The sequence below is a fragment of the Scyliorhinus torazame genome, chromosome 24, assembly GCF_047496885.1.
Source record: "Scyliorhinus torazame isolate Kashiwa2021f chromosome 24, sScyTor2.1, whole genome shotgun sequence".
In the NCBI taxonomy this organism is placed as follows: domain Eukaryota; kingdom Metazoa; phylum Chordata; class Chondrichthyes; order Carcharhiniformes; family Scyliorhinidae; genus Scyliorhinus; species Scyliorhinus torazame.
This window is the reverse complement of record NC_092730.1, coordinates 6123928-6147825: the sequence shown is the minus strand read 5'-3', so window position 1 is coordinate 6147825 and position 23898 is coordinate 6123928. Positions and strand designations below refer to the sequence as shown.

The following is a 23898-nucleotide window of genomic DNA, read 5'->3' as shown; positions in this document are numbered from 1 at the left end:
CAGCCAAAGCCCCTCCAATATCCTCATTCTCACATAAAACCTCGTTAGTACAGTGGGCTGATGTCCCTGCCTGTCACGCGGGAATCCTGGGTTCATTCCCCGACGGGGAGGATATTGAGGAGGCGGCACGGTGGCCCATTGGTTAGCACTGCTGCTTCATGGTGGCACAGTGGCTAGCACTGCTGCTTCATGGTGGCCCATTGGTTAGCACTGCTGCTTCATGGCAGCACGGTGGCCCATTGGTTAGCACTGCTGCTTCATGGTGGCACAGTGGCTAGCACTGCTGCTTCATGGCGGCACAGTGTTTAGCACTGCTGCTTCATGGTGGCCCATTGGTTAGCACTGCTGCTTCATGGTGGCACGGTGACACAGTGGTTAGCACTGCTGCTTCATTGGGGCACGGTGGCGCAGTGTTTAGCACTGCTGCTTCACTGGAGCGGCACAGTGGTTAGCACTGCTGCTTCATGGCGACACAGTGGCCCATTGGTTAGCACTGCTGCCTCACTGAAGCGGCACGTGGCACAGTGGTTAGCACTGCTGCCTCACTGAAGCGGCACGTGGCACAGTGGTTAGCACTGCTGCTTAATTGGGGCAAGGCGGCACAGTGGTTAGCACTGCTGCTTCATGGCGGCACGGTGGCACAGTGGTTAGCACTGCTGCTTCATAGGGGCACGGTGGCACAGTGTTTAGCACTGCTGCTTCATAGGGGCATGGTGGCACAGTGGTTAGCACTGCTGCTTCATAGGGGCACGGTGGCACAGTGTTTAGCACTGCTGCTTCATAGGGGCACGGTGGCACAGTGGTTAGCACTGCTGCTTCATAGGGGCATGGCGGCGCAGTGGTTAGCACTGCTGCCTCACTGCACCAAGTACCCAGATTTGATCCCGGCTCTGGGTCACTGTCTGTGTGGAGTTTGCACATTCTCCCCGTGTCTGCGTGGGTTTCGCCCCCACAACCCAAAGATGTGCAGGGGAGGTGGATTGGCCGCGCTAAATTGCCCCTTAATTGGGAAAAAAATGAATTGTATTTTTGGATTTACTCAGAAGTGGAAACACTGCCCTATTTCTACCCAAAATCTCTTAGAGACCACAATCAATTCCCCTTCATACGTGATCAGTACAGGCTTGGAGGGCCTGTTCCTGTGCTGTACTGTTCTTTGTTCTTGTTCATACATCTCTTTTACACAGAACACGGCCCGGCCCGCTCAGCCCCGGCCCGCTCAGCCCCGGCCCGCTCAGCCCCGGCCCGCTCAGCCCCGGCCCGCTCAGCCCCGGCCCGCTCAGCCCCGGCCCGCTCAGCCCCGGCCCGGCCCGCCCAGCCCCGGCCCGTTCCCCTCAGCCCCGGCCCGGCCCGTTCCCCTCAGCCCCGACCTGGCCCGCTCAGCCCCGGCCCGGCCCGCCCAGCCCCGGCCCGCCCAGCCTCGGCCCGTTCCCCTCAGCCCCGGCCCGGCCCGTTCCCCTCAGCCCCGACCTGGCCCGCTCAGCCCCGGCCCGGCCCGCCCAGCCCCGGCCCGCCCAGCCCCGGCCCGTTCCCCTCAGCCCCGGCCCGGCCCGTTCCCCTCAGCCCCGACCTGGCCCGCTCAGCCCCGGCCTGGCCCGCCCAGCCCCGGCCCGTTCCCCTCAGCCCCGGCCCGTTCCCCTCAGCCCCGGCCCGTTCCCCTCAGCCCCGGCCCGTTCCCCTCAGCCCCGGCCCGGCCCGCCCAGCCCCGGCCCGGCCCGTTCCCCTCAGCCCCGGCCCGGCCCGCCCAGCACCGGCCCGGCCCGTTCCCCTCAGCCCCGGCCCGTTCCCCTCAGCCCCGGCCTGGCCCGCTCAGCCCAGCCCAGCCCCGGCCCGTTCCCCTCAGCCCCGGCCCGTTCCCCTCAGCCCCGGCCTGGCCCGCTCAGCCCAGCCCCGGCCCGTTCCCCTCAGCCCCGGCCCGTTCCCCTCAGCCCCGGCCCGGCCCGTTCCCCTCAGCCCCGGCCCGGCCCGCCCAGCCCCGGCCCGTTCCCCTCAGCCCCGGCCTGGCCCGCTCAGCCCAGCCCCGGCCCGCCCAGCCCCGGCCCGTTCCCCTCAGCCCCGGCCTGGCCCGCTCAGCCTCAGCACCAGGTTTTGCCAATGGAAGATGCGCCCTTGGGTTTAGAGTGGGCGAAGTCTGCTCGCCCCCCCCCCTCGGGCAGTGGGACCTACTTACACTCGGTCTTGATGGCGCCAATGTTGACGGGAATGTAAGGGCGCCTGGCCGCCCTCCTCGGACGCAGGATGTCGTCGCAGAGCCGCCGAGCAATGCGGGTGAGCTTGGTCGTCTGGAGGAGGAACGTCTGCCGGTTTTTGGCCAGGAGTTTGGAGCTGTTATAGGACAGCAAACCCTGAGGATCCTGACGACCACATGGCCCTTTCGGTTTGGGCTCCTAGGAAGCAAAACAGAAAGTGGCAAGAAGCTGAAAGGCTGCGATTGGGGTTGGGACAGGAAGCTTCAAGACGATGATTAAAAAAAACACAGAAGGAAGGTCCAGAGAGAAAGAAATTGTAAAGATTTCTCCTGAAATGCCAGAATGTGGAGTGCGGAGTGTGGGTGAGTATGGGTGTGATGCTGGAAGAGCTCCACAGTTCACAGAAGAAACTTCTTTCTTAGATGCGAACTGATCTGCATTTCCAGCTTTTCTTTTATCGTTCTTCCTAGCTACCCGGCAAGGGAGGGAATGCATTAGAGAGAGAGAGAGAGACAGAGAGAGCGACAGAGAGGGCGACAGAGAGGGCGACAGAGAGGGCGACAGAGAGGGGGACAGAGAGGGGGACAGAGAGGGGGACAGAGAGGGGGACAGAGAGGGGGACAGAGAGGGGGACAGAGAGGGGGACAGAGAGGGGGACAGAGAGGGGGACAGAGAGGGGGACAGAGAGGGGGACAGAGAGGGGGACAGAGAGGGGGACAGAGAGGGGGACAGAGAGAGGGACAGAGAGAGGGACAGAGAGAGGGACAGAGAGAGGGACAGAGAGAGGGACAGAGAGAGGGACAGAGAGAGGGACAGAGAGAGGGACAGAGAGAGAGAGGCAGACAGAGAGAGAGAGAGAGAGAGAGGGACAGAGAGAGAGAGAGAGAGGCAGACAGAGAGAGAGGCAGGCAGAGAGAGAGAGAGAGCGAGAGAGGCAGACAGAGCGAGAGAGAGAGAGAGAGAGAGGCAGACAGAGAGAGAGAGAGAGAGAGAGGCAGACAGACAGACAGACCGAGAGAGAGAGAGAGAGAGAGAGAGAGAGAGAGTGTTTTACTGACAAACAATGCCACGGAAGATCGGCTGACAGTTGAAGTATTGTTCAGCCGCATGACCACTGACTTGGTACAATGCAAAAGGGCTGAATTTTATTCTGAACAAAGTGAATAGTAGTTTAGTTGCAATCTTACTGGAGGAGGCTGTGCCTTTTCCCCGTCAAGTGCAGTTGGTGTCTTTAGGCCACCGTATTTCTTCCAGTAAATCCAGCAGGACGCACAAAGACGACACTGCATGTTGGGAGGTCCCCAGGCATACCACTGTGGAGACTGTGTGGCTGGAGGAACAGGGCAATTCAACAGAGGTCAGTACCTTGGCATCAAGAAACAAATAGCTTTGTCCGTTCATCAAACACATTTCCCCCCCCCCCCCCCACCCCACCTTCCCTGAAGGTACCCAACTCACCAGGGACCAGTTCTCCGCCATCATCCGAGGGGGGATTCTCACCAGTTAAGCGCCTGAAAGCTATTTAACCGCAGGGAGCATCGCTGAATCCTCCTCCCAGACACTCCACATTCACCCAACGTTCATTCACATCAGGAGTGGAGACGCCTGGCTCGTCCCCTGCCCTCCCACCCAATCCAGGGAAACGGAGGCTGGGATGGGGACAAGGCGAGGACCCAGCATCCCTCAGCTGTCGCACTCAACCAGCAACACCCGATACCTAGTAAAATTATCCGGCACAGTCCCAGACATTCCTCACTGCCCTGCTGGAACATGCTGCTTGTAGCCCAATCAAAACACATGGCTGCTCAGGAAAGCCGGAATAGGGTTCACTATATTTACGTGAATACAGCTGCGTTACATGGTGATAATGGCCGTGAGCACCTTGCGTAGGTTGTGGTCTATAGACAGGCAAAATGCAGGGCTGGCCTATATGTGGTAAATACAGTAAATTCAATTGAGTGAGGAAGCCAGGCACACAGATCAGATTAATCATGTTAAGCCTGGGTTGTGTCTGTGGAAATCTATCCAATTAGTCCCACATCTCTCTGCATTCCCCCCCCCCATAGTTCCACAAATTTGTCCCCATTAAGTATTTCTTCAATTCCCTCTTTTGAAAGCTGCTATTGAATCAGCTTCCTCTGCCTTTTCCAAGCTGAGCCTTCAGAGGATAACAACTCGCCGTGTAAAAATATCATCTTCCTCTGGTTCCTTGCCCAATTATCCTTCTTAACTTTCTCTGTTGCAAGGAGAATAATCCCAGCTCCAACAATCTCTCCGCACCAAATGAAACTCCTCATCCCATCCCCCTTGGTACCATTCGAGTAAATCTCCAACGCGTCCCTTTCAAAGCCTCAACACATCCTTCCTCTTCTGGGGGACTGGGGTCAACAGAACAGCTCCTCTGACCCATCCCGCTACCGTCGGAGATTCGTGGGCGCGAATGCCAACCGACAGGTTGCCGCCTCCGCCCCCCCAAAAGTGAACGAAGGAGGCCGAGATTGCGGCCTGGAAAGGTGACCTTGTTGATGCTGTCTAACGCCGGATTACATGTAGAGTACAGCCAGGCTGGGAGGGACAAAGGGCTTGTCTCCACTTACTGTGACAGCTCTCGCAGGTTAAGCCGGCTGCAGATTTCTGGAACCCGCCGCTCCGTTCATCAGCCCCCCCTTTGACCCAACGCACACAATCTGATTCGGGTTGGGTTTGGTGCTGCAGGACAAGAAATAAACAGATTAGGGAAAGAAAGCCAGCGTTCACGAGGGGAAGAAAGGAGGGTCAGAAATAAAATTGATGTCCACTTGGAAAGACATGGTAAGTCAAAGACAGATAGGGCAACAATTTGCTTTTATGTAGCTTGTATCCAAAATAGTTATTTCATAGAATTTACAGTGCAGAAGGAGGCCATTTGGCCCATCGAGTCTGCACCGGCTCTTGGAAAGAGCACCCTACTTAAGCCCACCCTATCCCCAATCCACCTAAACCTGCACATCTTTGGACTGTGGGAGGAAACCGGAGCACCCGGAGGAAACCCACGCAGACACGGGGAGAACGTGCAGACTCCACACAGACAGTGACCCAAGCCGGAATCGAACCTGGGGCCCTGGAGCTGTGAAGCAACTGTGCTAACCACCGTGCCGCCCCATCGCAAGGAGCTTCACGGCTGGGTAATCAGACAAAATTAACACATTGGAGCACATGAGAAACTAGGGCAAGCAACCAAAAGCTTCGTCCAAAGAGGTAGGTTACAAGGAGTGCCTTGAAGGAGAAGAGGGAGATGGAGAGGTTTTGCGAGGAAATTGAAGAGCTTCGGGCCCAGGCAGCTGGAGGCACAAATGCCAGCGGTGGAGTGTTGAAAGGCCAGAGCTTGAGGGATGTAGCGATCTCAGAGTTGTAGGGCTGGCGGAGGTTACCGAGATCAGGAAAAGTGAGGGCCATGGACACAGGAAGGCACCAAAGCAGGCCGGGAGCACAGGGACGGTGGGCGAATGGGATAGATCATAGAATTTACAGTGCAGAAGGAGGCCATTCGGCCCATCGAGTCTGCACCGGCTCTTGGATAGAGCACCCTACCCAAGGTCCACACCTCCACCCTATCCCCCATAACCCAACCCAACACTAAGGGCAATTTTGGACACTAAGGGCAATTTATCATGGCCAATCCACCTAACCTGCACATCTTTGGACTGTGGGAGGAAACCGGAGCACCCAGAGGACACCCACGCACACACGGGGAGGGCATGCAGACTCCGCACAGACAGCGACCCAGCGGGGAATCGAACCTGGGACCCTGGAGCTGTGAAGCAATTGTGCTATCCACAATGCTACCGTGCTGCCCCAAATTGCTGAGAGTTCGGGTGCCAAGCTGAAATTTACACAGGAGAGGAGGAGGAGGAGGAGGAGGAGGAGGAAGGGGGTGGGGGCAGTGCAGCAAGTTGACTAAATGGTTGTCACTCAAGACTGGAGAAACAAACATAACAGTGGGGAATCACTGCCCTCCTTGATCGTTAGAGAAATGTCAAATCTGCAGGCGACACAAAAATAGGAAAATGGTTCGCTGAGAGGACTTTACGAGGACAGGCACAGATAGGCAGTTATCTGGGCAAATGTAATACAGGATAAACTGAGGTGACACATTTTGGGAGTGGGAATAGGAACATGCAGAAATCGGTAGGAGAAGGCCAATTTGGGAGAGGGATAAAGTGGACAAACCTTTACAGTGGCAGGACAAGATGTTAAGGGCGATCTGTGCAAGCCCTTTGTTAAGAAGCAGTCAGAACATCATGTCCAGGCTGTGCATTCGACATTTGAGGGGGCCTTGAGGTCGGTGAGGAAGGAATAGAATATGCTGATAGGGAGGGAGGACAAACAGCAGTGTAAAGACCAGCTGAGTAAATCTGTGTTGTCGAATGGATATTGTTGGGATAAAGAACAACTGGGCAGAAACAACAAGGGCTGATGAAAGAACAGGGGGTGGGGATGGGGAGAGAAGAGGAGGGGGGGGGGGGGGCGCGGGCGGAGGTTGCTTTGTGGATGGTCCAATGGGCTCCTATTCTGCTTGTATCAACTTGGATTCTGGATCCCAGGAACGATTCATCCATTTTGGAAGAACTGGATCAGAACTTTTGCAACTGGACATCCCGGCCCGGTAATCCATAATTTCATCGATTTTCTTGAAAGCACCAACTGTTGCTGGACCAGGTGGCAGCACTGAGGGCACGCCGCACTGCCAGGTGGGAAGCAATGAGGGGGCATCGCGCTGCCAGGTGGCAGCACTGAGGGGGCATCGTGCTGCCAGTTGGCAGTATGGAGGGGGCATCGCGCTGCCAGGTGGCAGCATGGAGGGGGCATCGCGCTGCCAGGTGGCAGTATGGAGGGGACGCTGTGCTGCCAGGTGGCAGTATGGAGGGGGCATCGAGTGCCAGGTGGCAGCACTGACGGGGCATCGCGCTGCCAGGTGGCAGTATGGAGGGGGCATCGCGCTGCCAGGTGGCAGTATGGAGGGGACGCTGTGCTGCCAGGTGGCAGTATGGAGGGGGCATCGCGCTGCCAGGTGGCAGCACTGAGGGAGCATCGCGCTGCCAGGTGGCAGTATGGAGGGGGCATCGCGCTGCCAGGTGGCAGCACTGAGGGGGCATCGCGCTGCCAGGTGGCAGTATGGAGGGGGCATCGCGCTGCCAGGTGGCAGTATGGAGGGGGCATCGCGCTGCCAGGTGGCAGTATGGAGGGGGCGCTGTGCTGCCAGGTGGGAGTATGGAGGGGGCATCGCGCTGCCAGGTGGCAGTATGGAGGGGGCATCGCGCTGCCAGGTGGCAGTATGGAGGGGGCATCGCGCTGCCAGGTGGCAGTATGAAGGGGGCGCTGTGCTGCCAGGAGGCAGTATGGAGGGGACGCTGTGCTGCCAGGTGGCAGTATGGAGGGGACGCTGTGCTGCCAGGTGGCAGTATGGAGGGGGCATCGTGCTGCCAGGTGGCAGTATGGAGGGGGCATCGCGCTGCCAGGTGGCAGTATGGAGGGGGCATCGCGCTGCCAGGTGGCAGTATGAAGGGGGCGCTGTGCTGCCAGGAGGCAGTATGGAGGGGGCATCGCGCTGCCAGGTGGCAGTATGGAGGGGGCATCGCGCTGCCAGGTGGCAGTATGAAGGGGGCGCTGTGCTGCCAGGAGGCAGTATGGAGGGGGCATCGCGCTGCCAGGTGGCAGTATGGAGGGGACGCTGTGCTGCCAGGTGGCAGTATGGAGGGGGCATCGTGCTGCCAGGTGGCAGTATGGAGGGGGCATCGCGCTGCCAGGTGGCAGTATGGAGGGGACGCTGTGCTGCCAGGTGGCAGTATGGAGGGGGCATCGTGCTGCCAGGTGGCAGTATGGAGGGGGCATCGCGCTGCCAGGTGGCAGTATGGAGGGGGCGCTGTGCTGCCAGGTGGCAGTATGGAGGGGGCATCGTGCTGCCAGGTGGCAGTATGGAGGGGGCATCAAGCTGCCAGGTGGCAGTATGGAGGGGGCGATGTGCTGCCAGGTGGCAGTATGGAGGGGGCATCGTGCTGCCAGGTGGCAGTATGGAGGGGGCATCGTGCTGCCAGGTGGCAGTATGGAGGGGGCATCGTGCTGCCAGGTGGCAGTATGGAGGGGGCATCGCGCTGCCAGGTGGCAGTATGGAGGGGGCATCGTGCTGCCAGGTGGCAGTATGGAGGGGGCATCGCGCTGCCAGGTGGCAGTATGGAGGGTGCGCTGTGCTGCCAGGTGGCAGTATGGAGGGGGCATCACGCTGCCAGGTGGCAGTATGGAGGGGGCATCGCGCTGCCAGGTGGCAGTGTGGAGGGGGCATCGTGCTGCCAGGTGGCAGTATGGAGGGGACGCTGTGCTGCCAGGTGGCAGTATGGAGGGGGCATCGTGCTGCCAGGTGGCAGTATGGAGGGGACGCTGTGCTGCCAGGTGGCAGTATGGAGGGGGCATCGTGCTGCCAGGTGGCAGTATGGAGGGGACGCTGTGCTGCCAGGAGGCAGTATGGAGGGGGCATCGTGCTGCCAGGTGGCAGTATGGAGGGGGCGCTGTGCTGCCAGGTGGCAGTATGGAGGGGGCGCTGTGCTGCCAGGTGGCAGTATGGAGGGGGCATCGTGCTGCCAGGTGGCAGTATGGAGGGGGCGCTGTGCTGCCAGGTGGCAGTATGGAGGGGGCATCGTGCTGCGAGGGTGGCAGTATGGAGGGGGCATCGTGCTGCCAGGTGGCAGTATGGAGGGGACGCTGTGCTGCCAGGTGGCAGTATGGAGGGGGCATCGTGCTGCCAGGTGGCAGTATGGAGGGGGCATCGCGCTGCCAGGTGGCAGTATTGAGGGGGCATCGCGCTGCCAGGTGGCAGTATGGAGGAGATACCACGCTGCCAGGTGGCAGTATGGAGGGGGCATCGTGCTGCCAGGTGGCAGTATGGAGGGGGCATCGCGCTGCCAGGTGGCAGTATGGAGGAGATACCACGCTGCCAGGTGGCAGTATGGAGGGGACGCTGTGCTGCCAGGTGGCAGTATGGAGGGGGCATCGTGCTGCCAGGTGGCAGTATGGAGGGGGCATCGCGCTGCCAGGTGGCAGTATGGAGGGGGCATCGTGCTGCCAGGTGGCAGTATGGAGGGGGCATCGTGCTGCCAGGTGGCAGTATGGAGGGGGCATCGTGCTGCCAGGTGGCAGTATGGAGGGGGCATCGTGCTGCCAGGTGGCAGTATGGAGGGGGCATCGTGCTGCCAGGTGGCAGTATGGAGGGGGCATCGTGCTGCCAGGTGGCAGTATGGAGGGGGCATCGCGCTGCCAGGTGGCAGTATGGAGGGGGCATCGTGCTGCCAGGTGGCAGTATGGAGGGGGCATCGCGCTGCCAGGTGGCAGTATGGAGGGGGCATCGCGCTGCCAGGTGGCAGTATGGAGGGGGCATCGTGCTGCCAGGTGGCAGTATGGAGGGGGCATCGTGCTGCCAGGTGGCAGTATGGAGGGGGCATCGTGCTGCCAGGTGGCAGTATGGAGGTGGTGCTGTGCTGCCAGGTGGCAGTATGGAGGGGGCGCTGTGCTGCCAGGTGGCAGTATGGAGGGGGCATCGTGCTGCCAGGTGGCAGTATGGAGGGGGCATCGTGCTGCCAGGTGGCAGTATGGAGGGGGCGCTGTGCTGCCAGGTGGCAGTATGGAGGGGGCATCGTGCTGCCAGGTGGCAGTATGGAGGGGGCGCTGTGCTGCCAGGTGGCAGTATGGAGGGGGCGCTGTGCTGCCAGGTGGCAGTATGGAGGGGGCATCGCGCTGCCAGGTGGCAGTATGGAGGGGGCGCTGTGCTGCCAGGTGGCAGTATGGAGGGGACGCTGTGCTGCCAGGTGGCAGTATGGAGGGGCATCGTGCTGCCAGGTGGCAGTATGGAGAGGGCATCGCGCTGCCAGGTGGCAGTATGGAGGGGGCATCGCGCTGCCAGGTGGCAGTAGGGAGGGGGCATCGCGCTGCCAGGTGGCAGTATGGAGGGGGCATCGCGCTGCCAGGTGGCAGTATGGAGGGGGCATCGCGCTGCCAGGTGGCAGTACGGAGGGGGCATCGTGCTGCCAGGTGGCAGTACGGAGGGGACGCTGTGCTGCGAGGTGGCAGTATGGAGGGGGCATCGCGCTGCCAGGTGGCAGTATGGAGGGGGCATCGCGCTGCCAGGTGGCAGTATGGAGGGGGCATCGCGCTGCCAGGTGGCAGTATGGAGGGGGCATCATGCTGCCAGGTGGCAGTATGGAGGAGGCATCGTGCTGCCAGGTGGCAGTCTGGAGGGGGCATTGCGCTGCCAGGTGGCAGTATGGAGGGGGCATCGTGCTGCCAGGTGGCAGTTTGGAGGGGGCATTGCGTTGCCAGGTGGCAGTATGGAGGGGGCGCTGTGCTGCCAGGTGGCAGTATGGAGGGGACGCTGTGCTGCGAGGTGGCAGTATGGAGGGGGCATCGCGCTGCCAGGTGGCAGTAGGGAGGGGGCATCGCGCTGCCAGGTGGCAGTATGGACGGGGCATCGCGCTGCCAGGTGGCAGTATGGAGGGGGCATCATGCTGCCAGGTGGCAGTATGGAGGGGGCATCGCGCTGCCAGGTGGCAGTATGGAGGGGCATCGAACTGCCAGGTGGCAGTATGGAGGGGGCGCTGTGCTGCCAGGTGGCAGTATGGAGGGGCATCGAACTGCCAGATGGCAGTATGGAGGGGGCGCTGTGCTGCCAGGTGGCAGTATGGAGGGGGCATCGTGCTGCGAGGTGGCAGTATGGAGGGGGCGGTGTGCTGCGAGGTGGCAGTATGGAGGGGGCATCATGCTGCCAGGTGGCAGTATGGAGGGGGCATCGCGCTGCCAGGTGGCAGTATGGAGGGGACGCTGTGCTGCCAGGTGGCAGTATGGAGGGGGCATCGCGCTGCCAGGTGGCAGTATGGACGGGGCATCGTGCTGCCAGGTGGCAGTATGGAGGGGGCATCATGCTGCCAGGTGGCAGCATGGAGGGGGCATCGCGCTGCCAGGTGGCAGTATGGAGGGGCATCGAACTGCCAGGTGGCAGTATGGAGGGGGCATCGCGCTGCCAGGTGGCAGTATGGAGGGGGCGGTGTGCTGCGAGGTGGCAGTATGGAGGGGACGCTGTGCTGCGAGGTAGCAGTATGGAGGGGGCATCATGCTGCCAGGTGGCAGTATGGAGGGGGCATCGCGCTGCCAGGTGGCAGTATGGAGGGGCATCGAACTGCCAGGTGGCAGTATGGAGGGGGCGCTGTGCTGCCAGGTGGCAGTATGGAGGGGGCATCGCGCTGCCAGGTGGCAGTATGGAGGGGCATCGAACTGCCAGGTGGCAGTATGGAGGGGACGCTGTGCTGCCAGGTGGCAGTATGGAGGGGGCATCGCGCTGCCAGGTGGCAGTATGGAGGGGGCATCGCGCTGCCAGGTGGCAGTATGGACGGGGCATCGCGCTGCCAGGTGGCAGTATGGAGGGGGCATCATGCTGCCAGGTGGCAGTATGGACGGGGCATCGCGCTGCCAGGTGGCAGTATGGAGGGGGCATCATGCTGCCAGGTGGCAGTATGGAGGGGGCATCGCGCTGCCAGGTGGCAGTATGGAGGGGGCAGCGCGCTGCCAGGTGGCAGTATGGAGGGGGCATCGCGCTGCCAGGTGGCAGTATGGAGGGGACGCTGTGCTGCCAGGAGGCAGTATGGAGGGGGCATCGCGCTGCCAGGTGGCAGTATGGAGGGGGCGGTGTGCTGCCAGGTGGCAGTATGGAGGGGACGCTGTGCTGCGAGGTGGCAGTATGGAGGGGGCATCGCGCTGCCAGGTGGCAGTATGGAGGGGGCATCGCGCTGCCAGGTGGCAGTACGGAGGGGGCGGTGTGCTGCCAGGTGGCAGTATGGAGGGGGCATCGCGCTGCCAGGTGGCAGTATGGAGGGGGCATCGCGCTGCCAGGTGGCAGTATGGAGGGGGCATCACGCTGCCAGGTGGCAGTATGGAGGGGGCATCGCGCTGCCAGGTGGCAGTATGAAGGGGGCGCTGTGCTGCCAGGAGGCAGTATGGAGGGGGCATCGCGCTGCCAGGTGGCAGTATGGAGGGGACGCTGTGCTGCCAGGTGGCAGTATGGAGGGGGCATCGTGCTGCCAGGTGGCAGTATGGAGGGGGCATCGCGCTGCCAGGTGGCAGTATGGAGGGGACGCTGTGCTGCCAGGTGGCAGTATGGAGGGGGCATCGTGCTGCCAGGTGGCAGTATGGAGGGGGCATCGCGCTGCCAGGTGGCAGTATGGAGGGGGCGCTGTGCTGCCAGGTGGCAGTATGGAGGGGGCATCGTGCTGCCAGGTGGCAGTATGGAGGGGGCATCAAGCTGCCAGGTGGCAGTATGGAGGGGGCGCTGTGCTGCCAGGTGGCAGTATGGAGGGGGCATCGTGCTGCCAGGTGGCAGTATGGAGGGGGCATCGTGCTGCCAGGTGGCAGTATGGAGGGGGCATCGTGCTGCCAGGTGGCAGTATGGAGGGGGCATCGCGCTGCCAGGTGGCAGTATGGAGGGGGCATCGTGCTGCCAGGTGGCAGTATGGAGGGGGCATCGCGCTGCCAGGTGGCAGTATGGAGGGTGCGCTGTGCTGCCAGGTGGCAGTATGGAGGGGGCATCACGCTGCCAGGTGGCAGTATGGAGGGGGCATCGCGCTGCCAGGTGGCAGTGTGGAGGGGGCATCGTGCTGCCAGGTGGCAGTATGGAGGGGACGCTGTGCTGCCAGGTGGCAGTATGGAGGGGGCATCGTGCTGCCAGGTGGCAGTATGGAGGGGACGCTGTGCTGCCAGGTGGCAGTATGGAGGGGGCATCGTGCTGCCAGGTGGCAGTATGGAGGGGACGCTGTGCTGCCAGGAGGCAGTATGGAGGGGGCATCGTGCTGCCAGGTGGCAGTATGGAGGGGGCGCTGTGCTGCCAGGTGGCAGTATGGAGGGGGCGCTGTGCTGCCAGGTGGCAGTATGGAGGGGTCATCGTGCTGCCAGGTGGCAGTATGGAGGGGGCGCTGTGCTGCCAGGTGGCAGTATGGAGGGGGCATCGTGCTGCGAGGTGGCAGTATGGAGGGGGCATCGTGCTGCCAGGTGGCAGTATGGAGGGGACGCTGTGCTGCCAGGTGGCAGTATGGAGGGGGCATCGTGCTGCCAGGTGGCAGTATGGAGGGGGCATCGCGCTGCCAGGTGGCAGTATTGAGGGGGCATCGCGCTGCCAGGTGGCAGTATGGAGGAGATACCACGCTGCCAGGTGGCAGTATGGAGGGGGCATCGTGCTGCCAGGTGGCAGTATGGAGGGGGCATCGCGCTGCCAGGTGGCAGTATGGAGGAGATACCACGCTGCCAGGTGGCAGTATGGAGGGGACGCTGTGCTGCCAGGTGGCAGTATGGAGGGGGCATCGTGCTGCCAGGTGGCAGTATGGAGGGGGCATCGCGCTGCCAGGTGGCAGTATGGAGGGGGCATCGTGCTGCCAGGTGGCAGTATGGAGGGGGCATCGTGCTGCCAGGTGGCAGTATGGAGGGGGCATCGTGCTGCCAGGTGGTAGTATGGAGGGGGCATCGTGCTGCCAGGTGGCAGTATGGAGGGGGCATCGTGCTGCCAGGTGGCAGTATGGAGGGGGCATCGTGCTGCCAGGTGGCAGTATGGAGGGGGCATCGTGCTGCCAGGTGGCAGTATGGAGGGGGCATCGCGCTGCCAGGTGGCAGTATGGAGGGGGCATCGTGCTGCCAGGTGGCAGTATGGAGGGGGCATCGCGCTGCCAGGTGGCAGTATGGAGGGGGCATCGCGCTGCCAGGTGGCAGTATGGAGGGGGCATCGTGCTGCCAGGTGGCAGTATGGAGGGGGCATCGTGCTGCCAGGTGGCAGTATGGAGGGGGCATCGTGCTGCCAGGTGGCAGTATGGAGGTGGTGCTGTGCTGCCAGGTGGCAGTATGGAGGGGGCGCTGTGCTGCCAGGTGGCAGTATGGAGGGGGCATCGTGCTGCCAGGTGGCAGTATGGAGGGGGCATCGTGCTGCCAGGTGGCAGTATGGAGGGGGCGCTGTGCTGCCAGGTGGCAGTATGGAGGGGGCATCGTGCTGCCAGGTGGCAGTATGGAGGGGGCGCTGTGCTGCCAGGTGGCAGTATGGAGGGGGCGCTGTGCTGCCAGGTGGCAGTATGGAGGGGGCATCGCGCTGCCAGGTGGCAGTATGGAGGGGGCGCTGTGCTGCCAGGTGGCAGTATGGAGGGGACGCTGTGCTGCCAGGTGGCAGTATGGAGGGGCATCGTGCTGCCAGGTGGCAGTATGGAGAGGGCATCGCGCTGCCAGGTGGCAGTATGGAGGGGGCATCGCGCTGCCAGGTGGCAGTAGGGAGGGGGCATCGCGCTGCCAGGTGGCAGTATGGAGGGGGCATCGCGCTGCCAGGTGGCAGTATGGAGGGGGCATCGCGCTGCCAGGTGGCAGTACGGAGGGGGCATCGTGCTGCCAGGTGGCAGTACGGAGGGGACGCTGTGCTGCGAGGTGGCAGTATGGAGGGGGCATCGCGCTGCCAGGTGGCAGTATGGAGGGGGCATCGCGCTGCCAGGTGGCAGTATGGAGGGGGCATCGCGCTGCCAGGTGGCAGTATGGAGGGGGCATCATGCTGCCAGGTGGCAGTATGGAGGAGGCATCGTGCTGCCAGGTGGCAGTCTGGAGGGGGCATTGCGCTGCCAGGTGGCAGTATGGAGGGGGCATCGTGCTGCCAGGTGGCAGTTTGGAGGGGGCATTGCGTTGCCAGGTGGCAGTATGGAGGGGGCGCTGTGCTGCCAGGTGGCAGTATGGAGGGGACGCTGTGCTGCGAGGTGGCAGTATGGAGGGGGCATCGCGCTGCCAGGTGGCAGTAGGGAGGGGGCATCGCGCTGCCAGGTGGCAGTATGGACGGGGCATCGCGCTGCCAGGTGGCAGTATGGAGGGGGCATCATGCTGCCAGGTGGCAGTATGGAGGGGGCATCGCGCTGCCAGGTGGCAGTATGGAGGGGCATCGAACTGCCAGGTGGCAGTATGGAGGGGGCGCTGTGCTGCCAGGTGGCAGTATGGAGGGGCATCGAACTGCCAGGTGGCAGTATGGAGGGGGCGCTGTGCTGCCAGGTGGCAGTATGGAGGGGGCATCGTGCTGCGAGGTGGCAGTATGGAGGGGGCGGTGTGCTGCGAGGTGGCAGTATGGAGGGGGCATCATGCTGCCAGGTGGCAGTATGGAGGGGGCATCGCGCTGCCAGGTGGCAGTATGGAGGGGACGCTGTGCTGCCAGGTGGCAGTATGGAGGGGGCATCGCGCTGCCAGGTGGCAGTATGGACGGGGCATCGTGCTGCCAGGTGGCAGTATGGAGGGGGCATCATGCTGCCAGGTGGCAGCATGGAGGGGGCATCGCGCTGCCAGGTGGCAGTATGGAGGGGCATCGAACTGCCAGGTGGCAGTATGGAGGGGGCATCGCGCTGCCAGGTGGCAGTATGGAGGGGGCGGTGTGCTGCGAGGTGGCAGTATGGAGGGGACGCTGTGCTGCGAGGTAGCAGTATGGAGGGGGCATCATGCTGCCAGGTGGCAGTATGGAGGGGGCATCGCGCTGCCAGGTGGCAGTATGGAGGGGCATCGAACTGCCAGGTGGCAGTATGGAGGGGGCGCTGTGCTGCCAGGTGGCAGTATGGAGGGGGCATCGCGCTGCCAGGTGGCAGTATGGAGGGGCATCGAACTGCCAGGTGGCAGTATGGAGGGGACGCTGTGCTGCCAGGTGGCAGTATGGAGGGGGCATCGCGCTGCCAGGTGGCAGTATGGAGGGGGCATCGCGCTGCCAGGTGGCAGTATGGACGGGGCATCGCGCTGCCAGGTGGCAGTATGGAGGGGGCATCATGCTGCCAGGTGGCAGTATGGACGGGGCATCGCGCTGCCAGGTGGCAGTATGGAGGGGGCATCATGCTGCCAGGTGGCAGTATGGAGGGGGCATCGCGCTGCCAGGTGGCAGTATGGAGGGGGCAGCGCGCTGCCAGGTGGCAGTATGGAGGGGGCATCGCGCTGCCAGGTGGCAGTATGGAGGGGACGCTGTGCTGCCAGGAGGCAGTATGGAGGGGGCATCGCGCTGCCAGGTGGCAGTATGGAGGGGGCGGTGTGCTGCCAGGTGGCAGTATGGAGGGGACGCTGTGCTGCGAGGTGGCAGTATGGAGGGGGCATCGCGCTGCCAGGTGGCAGTATGGAGGGGGCATCGCGCTGCCAGGTGGCAGTACGGAGGGGGCGGTGTGCTGCCAGGTGGCAGTATGGAGGGAGCATCGCGCTGCCAGGTGGCAGTATGGAGGGGGCATCGCGCTGCCAGGTGGCAGTATGGAGGGGGCATCACGCTGCCAGGTGGCAGTATGGAGGGGGCGCTGTGCTGCCAGGTGGCAGTATGGAGGGGACGCTGTGCTGCCAGGTGGCAGTATGGAGGGGGCATCGCGCTGCCAGGTGGCAGTACGGAGGGGGCATCACGCTGCCAGGTGGCAGTATGGAGGGGGCATCGTGCTGCCAGGTGGCAGTATGGAGGGGATGCTGTGCTGACAGGTGGCAGTATGGAGGGGGCATCATGCTGCCAGGTGGCAGTACAGAGGGGGCGGTGTGCTGCCAGGTGGCAGTATGGAGGGGGCATCGCGCTGCCAGGTGGCAGTATGGAGGGGGCATCGCGCTGCCAGGTGGCAGTACGGAGGGGGCGGTGTGCTGCCAGGTGGCAGTATGGAGGGGGCATCGCGCTGCCAGGTGGCAGTATGGAGGGGGCATCGTGCTGCCAGGTGGCAGTATGGAGGGGACGCTGTGCTGCCAGGTGGCAGTATGGAGGGGACGCTGTGCTGCCAGGTGGCAGTATGGAGGGGGCATCGTGCTGCCAGGTGGCAGTATGGAGGGGGCATCGCGCTGCCAGGTGGCAGTATGGAGGGGGCATCGCGCTGCCAGGTGGCAGTATGGAGGGGGCGGTGTGCTGCCAGGTGGCAGTATGGAGGGGACGCTGTGCTGCCAGGTGGCAGTATGGAGGGGGCGCTGTGCTGCCAGTTGGCAGTATGGAGGGGGCATCGTGCTGCCAGGTGGCAGTATGGAGGGGGCATCGTGCTGCCAGGTGGCAGTATGGAGGGGGCATCGTGCTGCCAGGTGGCAGTATGGAGGGGGCATCGTGCTGCCAGGTGGCAGTATGGAGGGGGCATCGTGCTGCCAGGTGGCAGTATGGAGGGGGCGCTGTGCTGCCAGGTGCCAGTATGGAGGGGACGCTGTGCTGTCAGGTGGCAGTATGGAGGGGGCATCGCGCTGCCAGGTGGCAGTATGGAGGGGGCATCGCGCTGCCAGGTGGCAGTATGGAGGGGGCATCGCGCTGCCAGGTGGCAGTATGGAGGGGGCATCGTGCTGCCAGGTGGCAGTATGGAGGGGGCATCGTGCTGCCAGGTGGCAGTATGGAGGGGGCATCGTGCTGCCAGGTGGCAGTATGGAGGGGGCGCTGTGCTGCCAGGTGGCAGTATGGAGGGGGCGCTGTGCTGCCAGGTGGCAGTATGGAGGGGCATCGTGCTGCGAGGTGGCAGTATGGAGGGGGCATTGCGCTGCCAGGTGGCAGTATGGAGGGGGCATCGCGCTGCCAGGTGGCAGTATGGAGGGGGCATCGCGCTGCCAGGTGGCAGTATGGAGGGGGCATCGTGCTGCCAGGTGGCAGTATGGAGGGGGCATCGCGCTGCCAGGTGGCAGTATGGAGGGGGCATCGTGCTGCCAGGTGGCAGTTTGGAGGGGGCATTGTGTTGCCAGGTGGCAGTATGGAGGGGGCATCGCGCTGCCAGGTGGCAGTATGGAGGGGGCATCGTGCTGCCAGGTGGCAGTTTGGAGGGGGCATTGTGTTGCCAGGTGGCAGTATGGAGGGGGCGCTGTGCTGCCAGGTGCCAGTATGGAGGGGGCATCGCGCTGCCAGGTGGCAGTATGGAGGGGGCGCTGTGCTGCCAGGTGGCAGTATGGAGGGGGCGCTGTGCTGCCAGGTGGCAGTATGGAGGGGGCATCGCGCTGCCAGGTGGCAGTACGGAGGGGGCGGTGTGCTGCCAGGTGGCAGTATGGAGGGGACGCTGTGCTGCGAGGTGGCAGTATGGAGGGGGCATCGCGCTGCCAGGTCGCAGTATGGACGGGGCATCGCGCTGCCAGGTGGCAGTATGGAGGGGGCATCGCGCTGCCAGGTGGCAGTATGGAGGAGGCATCGCGCTGCCAGGTGGCAGTATGGAGGGGGCATCGTGCTGCCAGGTGGCAGTATGGAGGGGGCATCGCGCTGCCAGGTGGCAGTATGGAGGGGGCATCGCGCTGCCAGGTGGCAGTATGGAGGGGACGCTGTGCTGCCAGGTGGCAGTATGGAGGGGGCATCGTGCTGCCAGGTGGCAGTATGGAGGGGACGCTGTGCTGCCAGGTGGCAGTATGGAGGGGGCATCGTGCTGCCAGGTGGCAGTATGGAGGGGGCATTGCGCTGCCAGGTGGCAGTATGGAGGGGGCATCGTGCTGCCAGGTGGCAGTATGGAGGGGGCATCGTGCTGCCAGGTGGCAGTATGGAGGGGGCATCGTGCTGCCAGGTGGCAGTATGGAGGGGGCGCTGTGCTGCCAGGTGGCAGTATGGAGGGGGCATCGCGCTGCGAGGTGGCAGTATGGAGGGGGCGCTGTGCTGCCAGGTAGCAGTATGGAGGGGGCGCTGTGCTGCCAGGTGGCAGTATGGAGGGGCATCGCGCTGCCAGGTGGCAGTATGGAGGGGGCATTGCGCTGCCAGGTGGCAGTATGGAGGGGGCGCTGTGCTGCCAGGTAGCAGTATGGAGGGGCATCGTGCTGCGAGGTGGCAGTATGGAGGGGGCATCGCGCTGCCAGGTGGCAGTTTGGAGGGGGCATCGCGCTGCCAGGTGGCAGTATGGAGGGGGCATCGCGCTGCCAGGTGGCAGTATGGAGGGGGCATCGCGCTGCCAGGTGGCAGTATGGAGGGGGCATCGTGCTGCCAGGTGGCAGTATGGAGGGGGTGCTGTGCTGCCAGGTGGCAGTATGGAGGAGGCATCGTGCTGCCAGGTGGCAGTGTGGAGGGGGCATCGTGCTGCCAGGTGGCAGTATGGGGGGGCATTGCGCTGCCAGGTGGCAGTCTGGAGGGGGCATCGCGCTGCCAGGTGGCAGTATGGAGGGGGCATCGTGCTGCCAGGTGGCAGTCTGGAGGGGGCATTGCGCTGCCAGGTGGCAGTCTGGAGGGGGCGCTGTGCTGCCAGGTGGCAGTATGGAGGGGGCATCGTGCTGCCAGGTGGCAGTTTGGAGGGGGCATTGTGTTGCCAGGTGGCAGTATGGAGGGGGCGCTGTGCTGCCAGGTGGCAGTATGGAGGGGGCATCGCGCTGCCAGGTGGCAGTACGGAGGGGGCGGTGTGCTGCCAGGTGGCAGTATGGAGGGGGCATCGCGCTGCCAGGTCGCAGTATGGAGGGGGCATCGTGCTGCCAGGTGGCAGTATGGAGGGTGCGCTGTGCTGCCAGGTGGCAGTATGGAGGGGACGCTGTGCTGCCAGGTGGCAGTATGGAGGGGGCGCTGTGCTGCCAGGTGGCAGTATGGAGGGGGCATCGCGCTGCCAGGTGGCAGTTTGGAGGGGGCATCGCGCTGCCAGGTGGCAGTATGGAGGGGGCATCATGCTGCCAGGTGGCAGTATGGAGGGGGCGCTGTGCTGCCAGGTGGCAGTATGGAGGGGGCATCGCGCTGCCAGGTGGCAGTATGGAGGGGGCATCGAACTGCCAGGTGGCAGTATGGAGGGGGCATCGTGCTGCCAGGTGGCAGTATGGAGGGGGCATCGTGCTGCCAGGTGGCAGTATGGAGGGGGCATCGTGCTGCCAGGTGGCAGTATGGAGGGGGCGCTGTGCTGCCAGGTGGCAGTATGGAGGGGGCATCGCGCTGCCAGGTGGCAGTATGGAGGGGGCATCGTGCTGCCAGGTAGCAGTATGGAGGGGGCATCGTGCTGCCAGGTGGCAGTATGGAGGGGGCATCGTGCTGCCAGGTGGCAGTATGGAGGGGGCATCGTGCTGCCAGGTGGCAGTATGGAGGGGGCATCGCACTGCCAGGTGGCAGTATGGAGGGGCATCGTGCTGCCAGGTGGCAGTATGGAGGGGACGCTGTGCTGCCAGGTGGCAGTATGGAGGGGGCATCGTGCTGCCAGGTGGCAGTATGGAGGGGGCATCGCGCTGCTAGGTGGCAGTATGGAGGGGCATCGTGCTGCCAGGTGGCAGTATGGAGGGGGCATCGTGCTGCCAGGTGGCAGTATGGAGGGGACGCTGTGCTGCGAGGTGGCAGTATGGAGGGGGCATCGCGCTGCCAGGTGGCAGTATGGAGGGGGCATCGCGCTGCCAGGTGGCAGTATGGAGGGGTCATCGCGCTGCCAGGTGGCAGTATGGAGGGGACGCTGTGCTGCCAGGTGGCAGTATGGAGGGGGCGCTGTGCTGCGAGGTGGCAGTATGGAGGGGGCATCGCGCTGCCAGGTGGCAGTATGGAGGGGACGCTGTGCTGCCAGGTGGCAGTATGGAGGGGGCATCGCGCTGCCAGGTGGCAGTATGGAGGGTGCGCTGTGCTGCCAGGTGGCAGTATGGAGGGGCATCGAGCTGCCAGGTGGCAGTATGGAGGGGGCGCTGTGCTGCCAGGTGGCAGTATGGAGGGGCATCGAGCTGCCAGGTGGCAGTATGGAGGGGGCATCGTGCTGCCAGGTGGCAGTTTGGAGGGGGCATCGCGCTGCCAGGTGGCAGTATGGAGGGGGCATCATGCTGCCAGGTGGCAGTATGGAGGGGGCATCATGCTGCGAGGTGGCAGTATGGAGGGGGCGCTGTGCTGCCAGGTGGCAGTATGGAGGGGGCATCGTGCTGCCAGGTGGCAGTATGGAGGGGGCGCTGTGCTGCCAGGTGGCAGTATGGAGGGGGCATCGTGCTGCCAGGTGGCAGTATGGAGGGGGCATCGTGCTGCCAGGTGGCAGTATAGAGGGGGCGCTGTGCTGCCAGGTAGCAGTATGGAGGGGGCATCGCGCTGCCAGGTGGCAGTATGGAGGGGGCATCGCGCTGCCAGGTGGCAGTATGGAGGGGGCATCGTGCTGCCAGGTGGCAGTATGGAGGGGGCATCGCGCTGCCAGGTGGCAGTATGGAGGGGGCATCGTGCTGCCAGGTGGCAGTATGGAGGGGGCATCGCGCTGCCAGGTGGCAGTATGGAGGGGGCATCGTGCTGCCAGGTGGCAGTATGGAGGGGGCATCGCGCTGCCAGGTGGCAGTGTGGAGGGGGCATCGTGCTGCCAGGTGGCAGTATGGAGGGGGCATCGCGCTGCCAGGTGGCAGTATGGAGGGGGCATCGCGCTGCCAGGTGGCAGTATGGAGGGGGCGCTGTGCTGCCAGGTGGCAGTATGGAGGGGGCATCGCGCTGCCAGGTGGCAGTATGGAGGGGGCATCGTGCTGCCAGGTGGCAGTATGGAGGGGGCGCTGTGCTGCCAGGTGGCAGTATGGAGGGGGCATCGTGCTGCCAGGTGGCAGTATGGAGGGGGCATCGCGCTGCCAGGTGGCAGTGTGGAGGGGGCATCGTGCTGTCAGGTGGCAGTATGGAGGGGGCATCGTGCTGCCAGGTGGCAGTATGGAGGGGGCATCGCGCTGCCAGGTGGCAGTATGGAGGTGGTGCTGTGCTGCCAGGTGGCAGTATGGAGGGGGCATCGTGCTGCCAGGTGGCAGTATGGAGGGGGCATCGCGCTGCCAGGTGGCAGTATGGAGGGGGCATCGTGCTGCCAGGTAGCAGTATGGAGGGGGCATCGTGCTGCCAGGTGGCAGTATGGAGGTGGTGCTGTGCTGCCAGGTGGCAGTATGGAGGGGGCATCGTGCTGCCAGGTGGCAGTATGGAGGGGGCATCGCGCTGCCAGGTAGCAGTATGGAGGGGGCATCGTGCTGCCAGGTAGCAGTATGGAGGGGGCATCGTGCTGCCAGGTGGCAGTATGGAGGGGCATCGCACTGCCAGGTGGCAGTATGGAGGGGGCATCGCGCTGCGAGGTGGCAGTATGGAGGGGGCATCGTGCTGCCAGGTGGCAGTATGGAGGGGACGCTGTGCTGCCAGGTGGCAGTATGGAGGGGGCATCGCGCTGCCAGGTGGCAGTATGGAGGGGGCATCGTGCTGCCAGGTGGCAGTATGGAGGGGACGCTGTGCTGCCAGGTGGCAGTATGGAGGGGGCATCGTGCTGCCAGGTGGCAGTATGGAGGGGACGCTGTGCTGCCAGGTGGCAGTATGGAGGGGGCATCGTGCTGCCAGGTGGCAGTATGGGGGGGGACGCTGTGCTGCCAGGTGGCAGTATGGGGGGGCATCGCGCTGCCAGGTGACAATATGGAGGGGGCATCGTGCTGCCAGGTGGCAGTATGGAGGGGACGCTGTGCTGCCAGTTGGCAGTATGGAGGGGGCATCGCGCTGCCACGTGGCAGTATGGAGGGGGCATCGCGCTGCCGGGTGGCAGTATGGAGGGGGCATCGTGCTGCCAGGTGGCAGTATGGAGGGGGCATCGCGCTGCCAGGTGGCAGTATGGAGGGGGCATCGCGCTGCCAGGTGGCAGTATGGAGGGGGCGCTGTGCTGCGAGGTAGCAGTATGGAGGGGGCATCGCGCTGCCAGGTAGCAGTATTGAGGGGGCATCGCGCTGCCAGGTGGCAGTATGGAGGGGGCATCGCGCTGCCAGGTAGCAGTATGGAGGGGGCGCTGTGCTGCCAGGTAGCAGTATGGAGGGGGCATCGTGCTGCCAGGTAGCAGTATGGAGGGGGCATCGCGCTGCCAGGTGGCAGTATGGAGGGGGCATCGCGCTGCCAGGTGGCAGTATGGAGGGGGCAACGCACTGCCAGGTGGCAGTATGGAGGGGGCGCTGTGCTGCCAGGTAGCAGTATGGAGGGGGCATCGCGCTGCTAGGTGGCAGTATGGAGGGGGCGCTGTGCTGTCAGGTGGCAGTATGGAGGGGGCATCGCACTGCCAGGTAGCAGTATGGAGGGGGCGCTGTGCTGCCAGGTAGCAGTATGGAGGGGGCATCGTGCTGCCAGGTAGCAGTATGGAGGGGGCATCGTGCTGCCAGGTGGCAGTATGGAGGGGGCATCGCGCTGCCAGGTGGCAGTATGGAGGGGGCATCGCACTGCCAGGTGGCAGTATGGAGGGGGCATCGTGCTGCCAGGTGGCAGTATGGAGGGGGCATCGCGCTGCCAGGTGGCAGTATGGAGGGGGCATCGCGCTGCCAGGTGGCAGTATGGAGGGGGCATCGCGCTGCCAGGTGGCAGTATGGAGGGGGCGCGTGCTGCCAGGTAGCAGTATGGAGGGGGCATCGCGCTGCCAGGTGGCAGTATGGAGGGGGCATCGTGCTGCCAGGTGGCAGTGTGGAGGGGGCATCGTGCTGCCAGGTGGCAGTGTGGAGGGGGCATCGTGCTGCCAGGTGGCAGTATGGAGGGGGCATCGTGCTGCCAGGTGGCAGTATGGAGGGGGCATCGCGCTGCCAGGTGGCAGTATGGAGGGGACGCTGTGCTGCCAGGTGGCAGTATGGAGGGGGCATCGTGCTGCCAGGTGGCAGTATGGAGGGGGCATCGCGCTGCCAGGTGGCAGTATGGAGGGGGCGCTGTGCTGCCAGGTGGCAGTATGGAGGGGGCATCGTGCTGCCAGGTGGCAGTATGGAGGGGGCATCGTGCTGCCAGGTGGCAGTATGGAGGGGGCATCAAGCTGCCAGGTGGCAGTATGGAGGGGGCGCTGTGCTGCCAGGTGGCAGT

General features: G+C 63.9%; 1 protein-coding gene across 1 annotated transcript in view; it reads right to left on the bottom strand.

The window, feature by feature from the left end:
• Positions 1-23898, bottom strand: part of LOC140399838 (metastasis-associated protein MTA2-like) — a 109972-nt gene that overhangs the window by 43935 nt on the left and 42139 nt on the right. Inside the window, 4 exon segments of the mRNA XM_072489292.1 lie at positions 2171-2387; positions 3377-3519; positions 4787-4832; positions 4835-4898. Coding sequence (XP_072345393.1) covers positions 2171-2387; positions 3377-3519; positions 4787-4832; positions 4835-4898 — 470 coding nt within the window.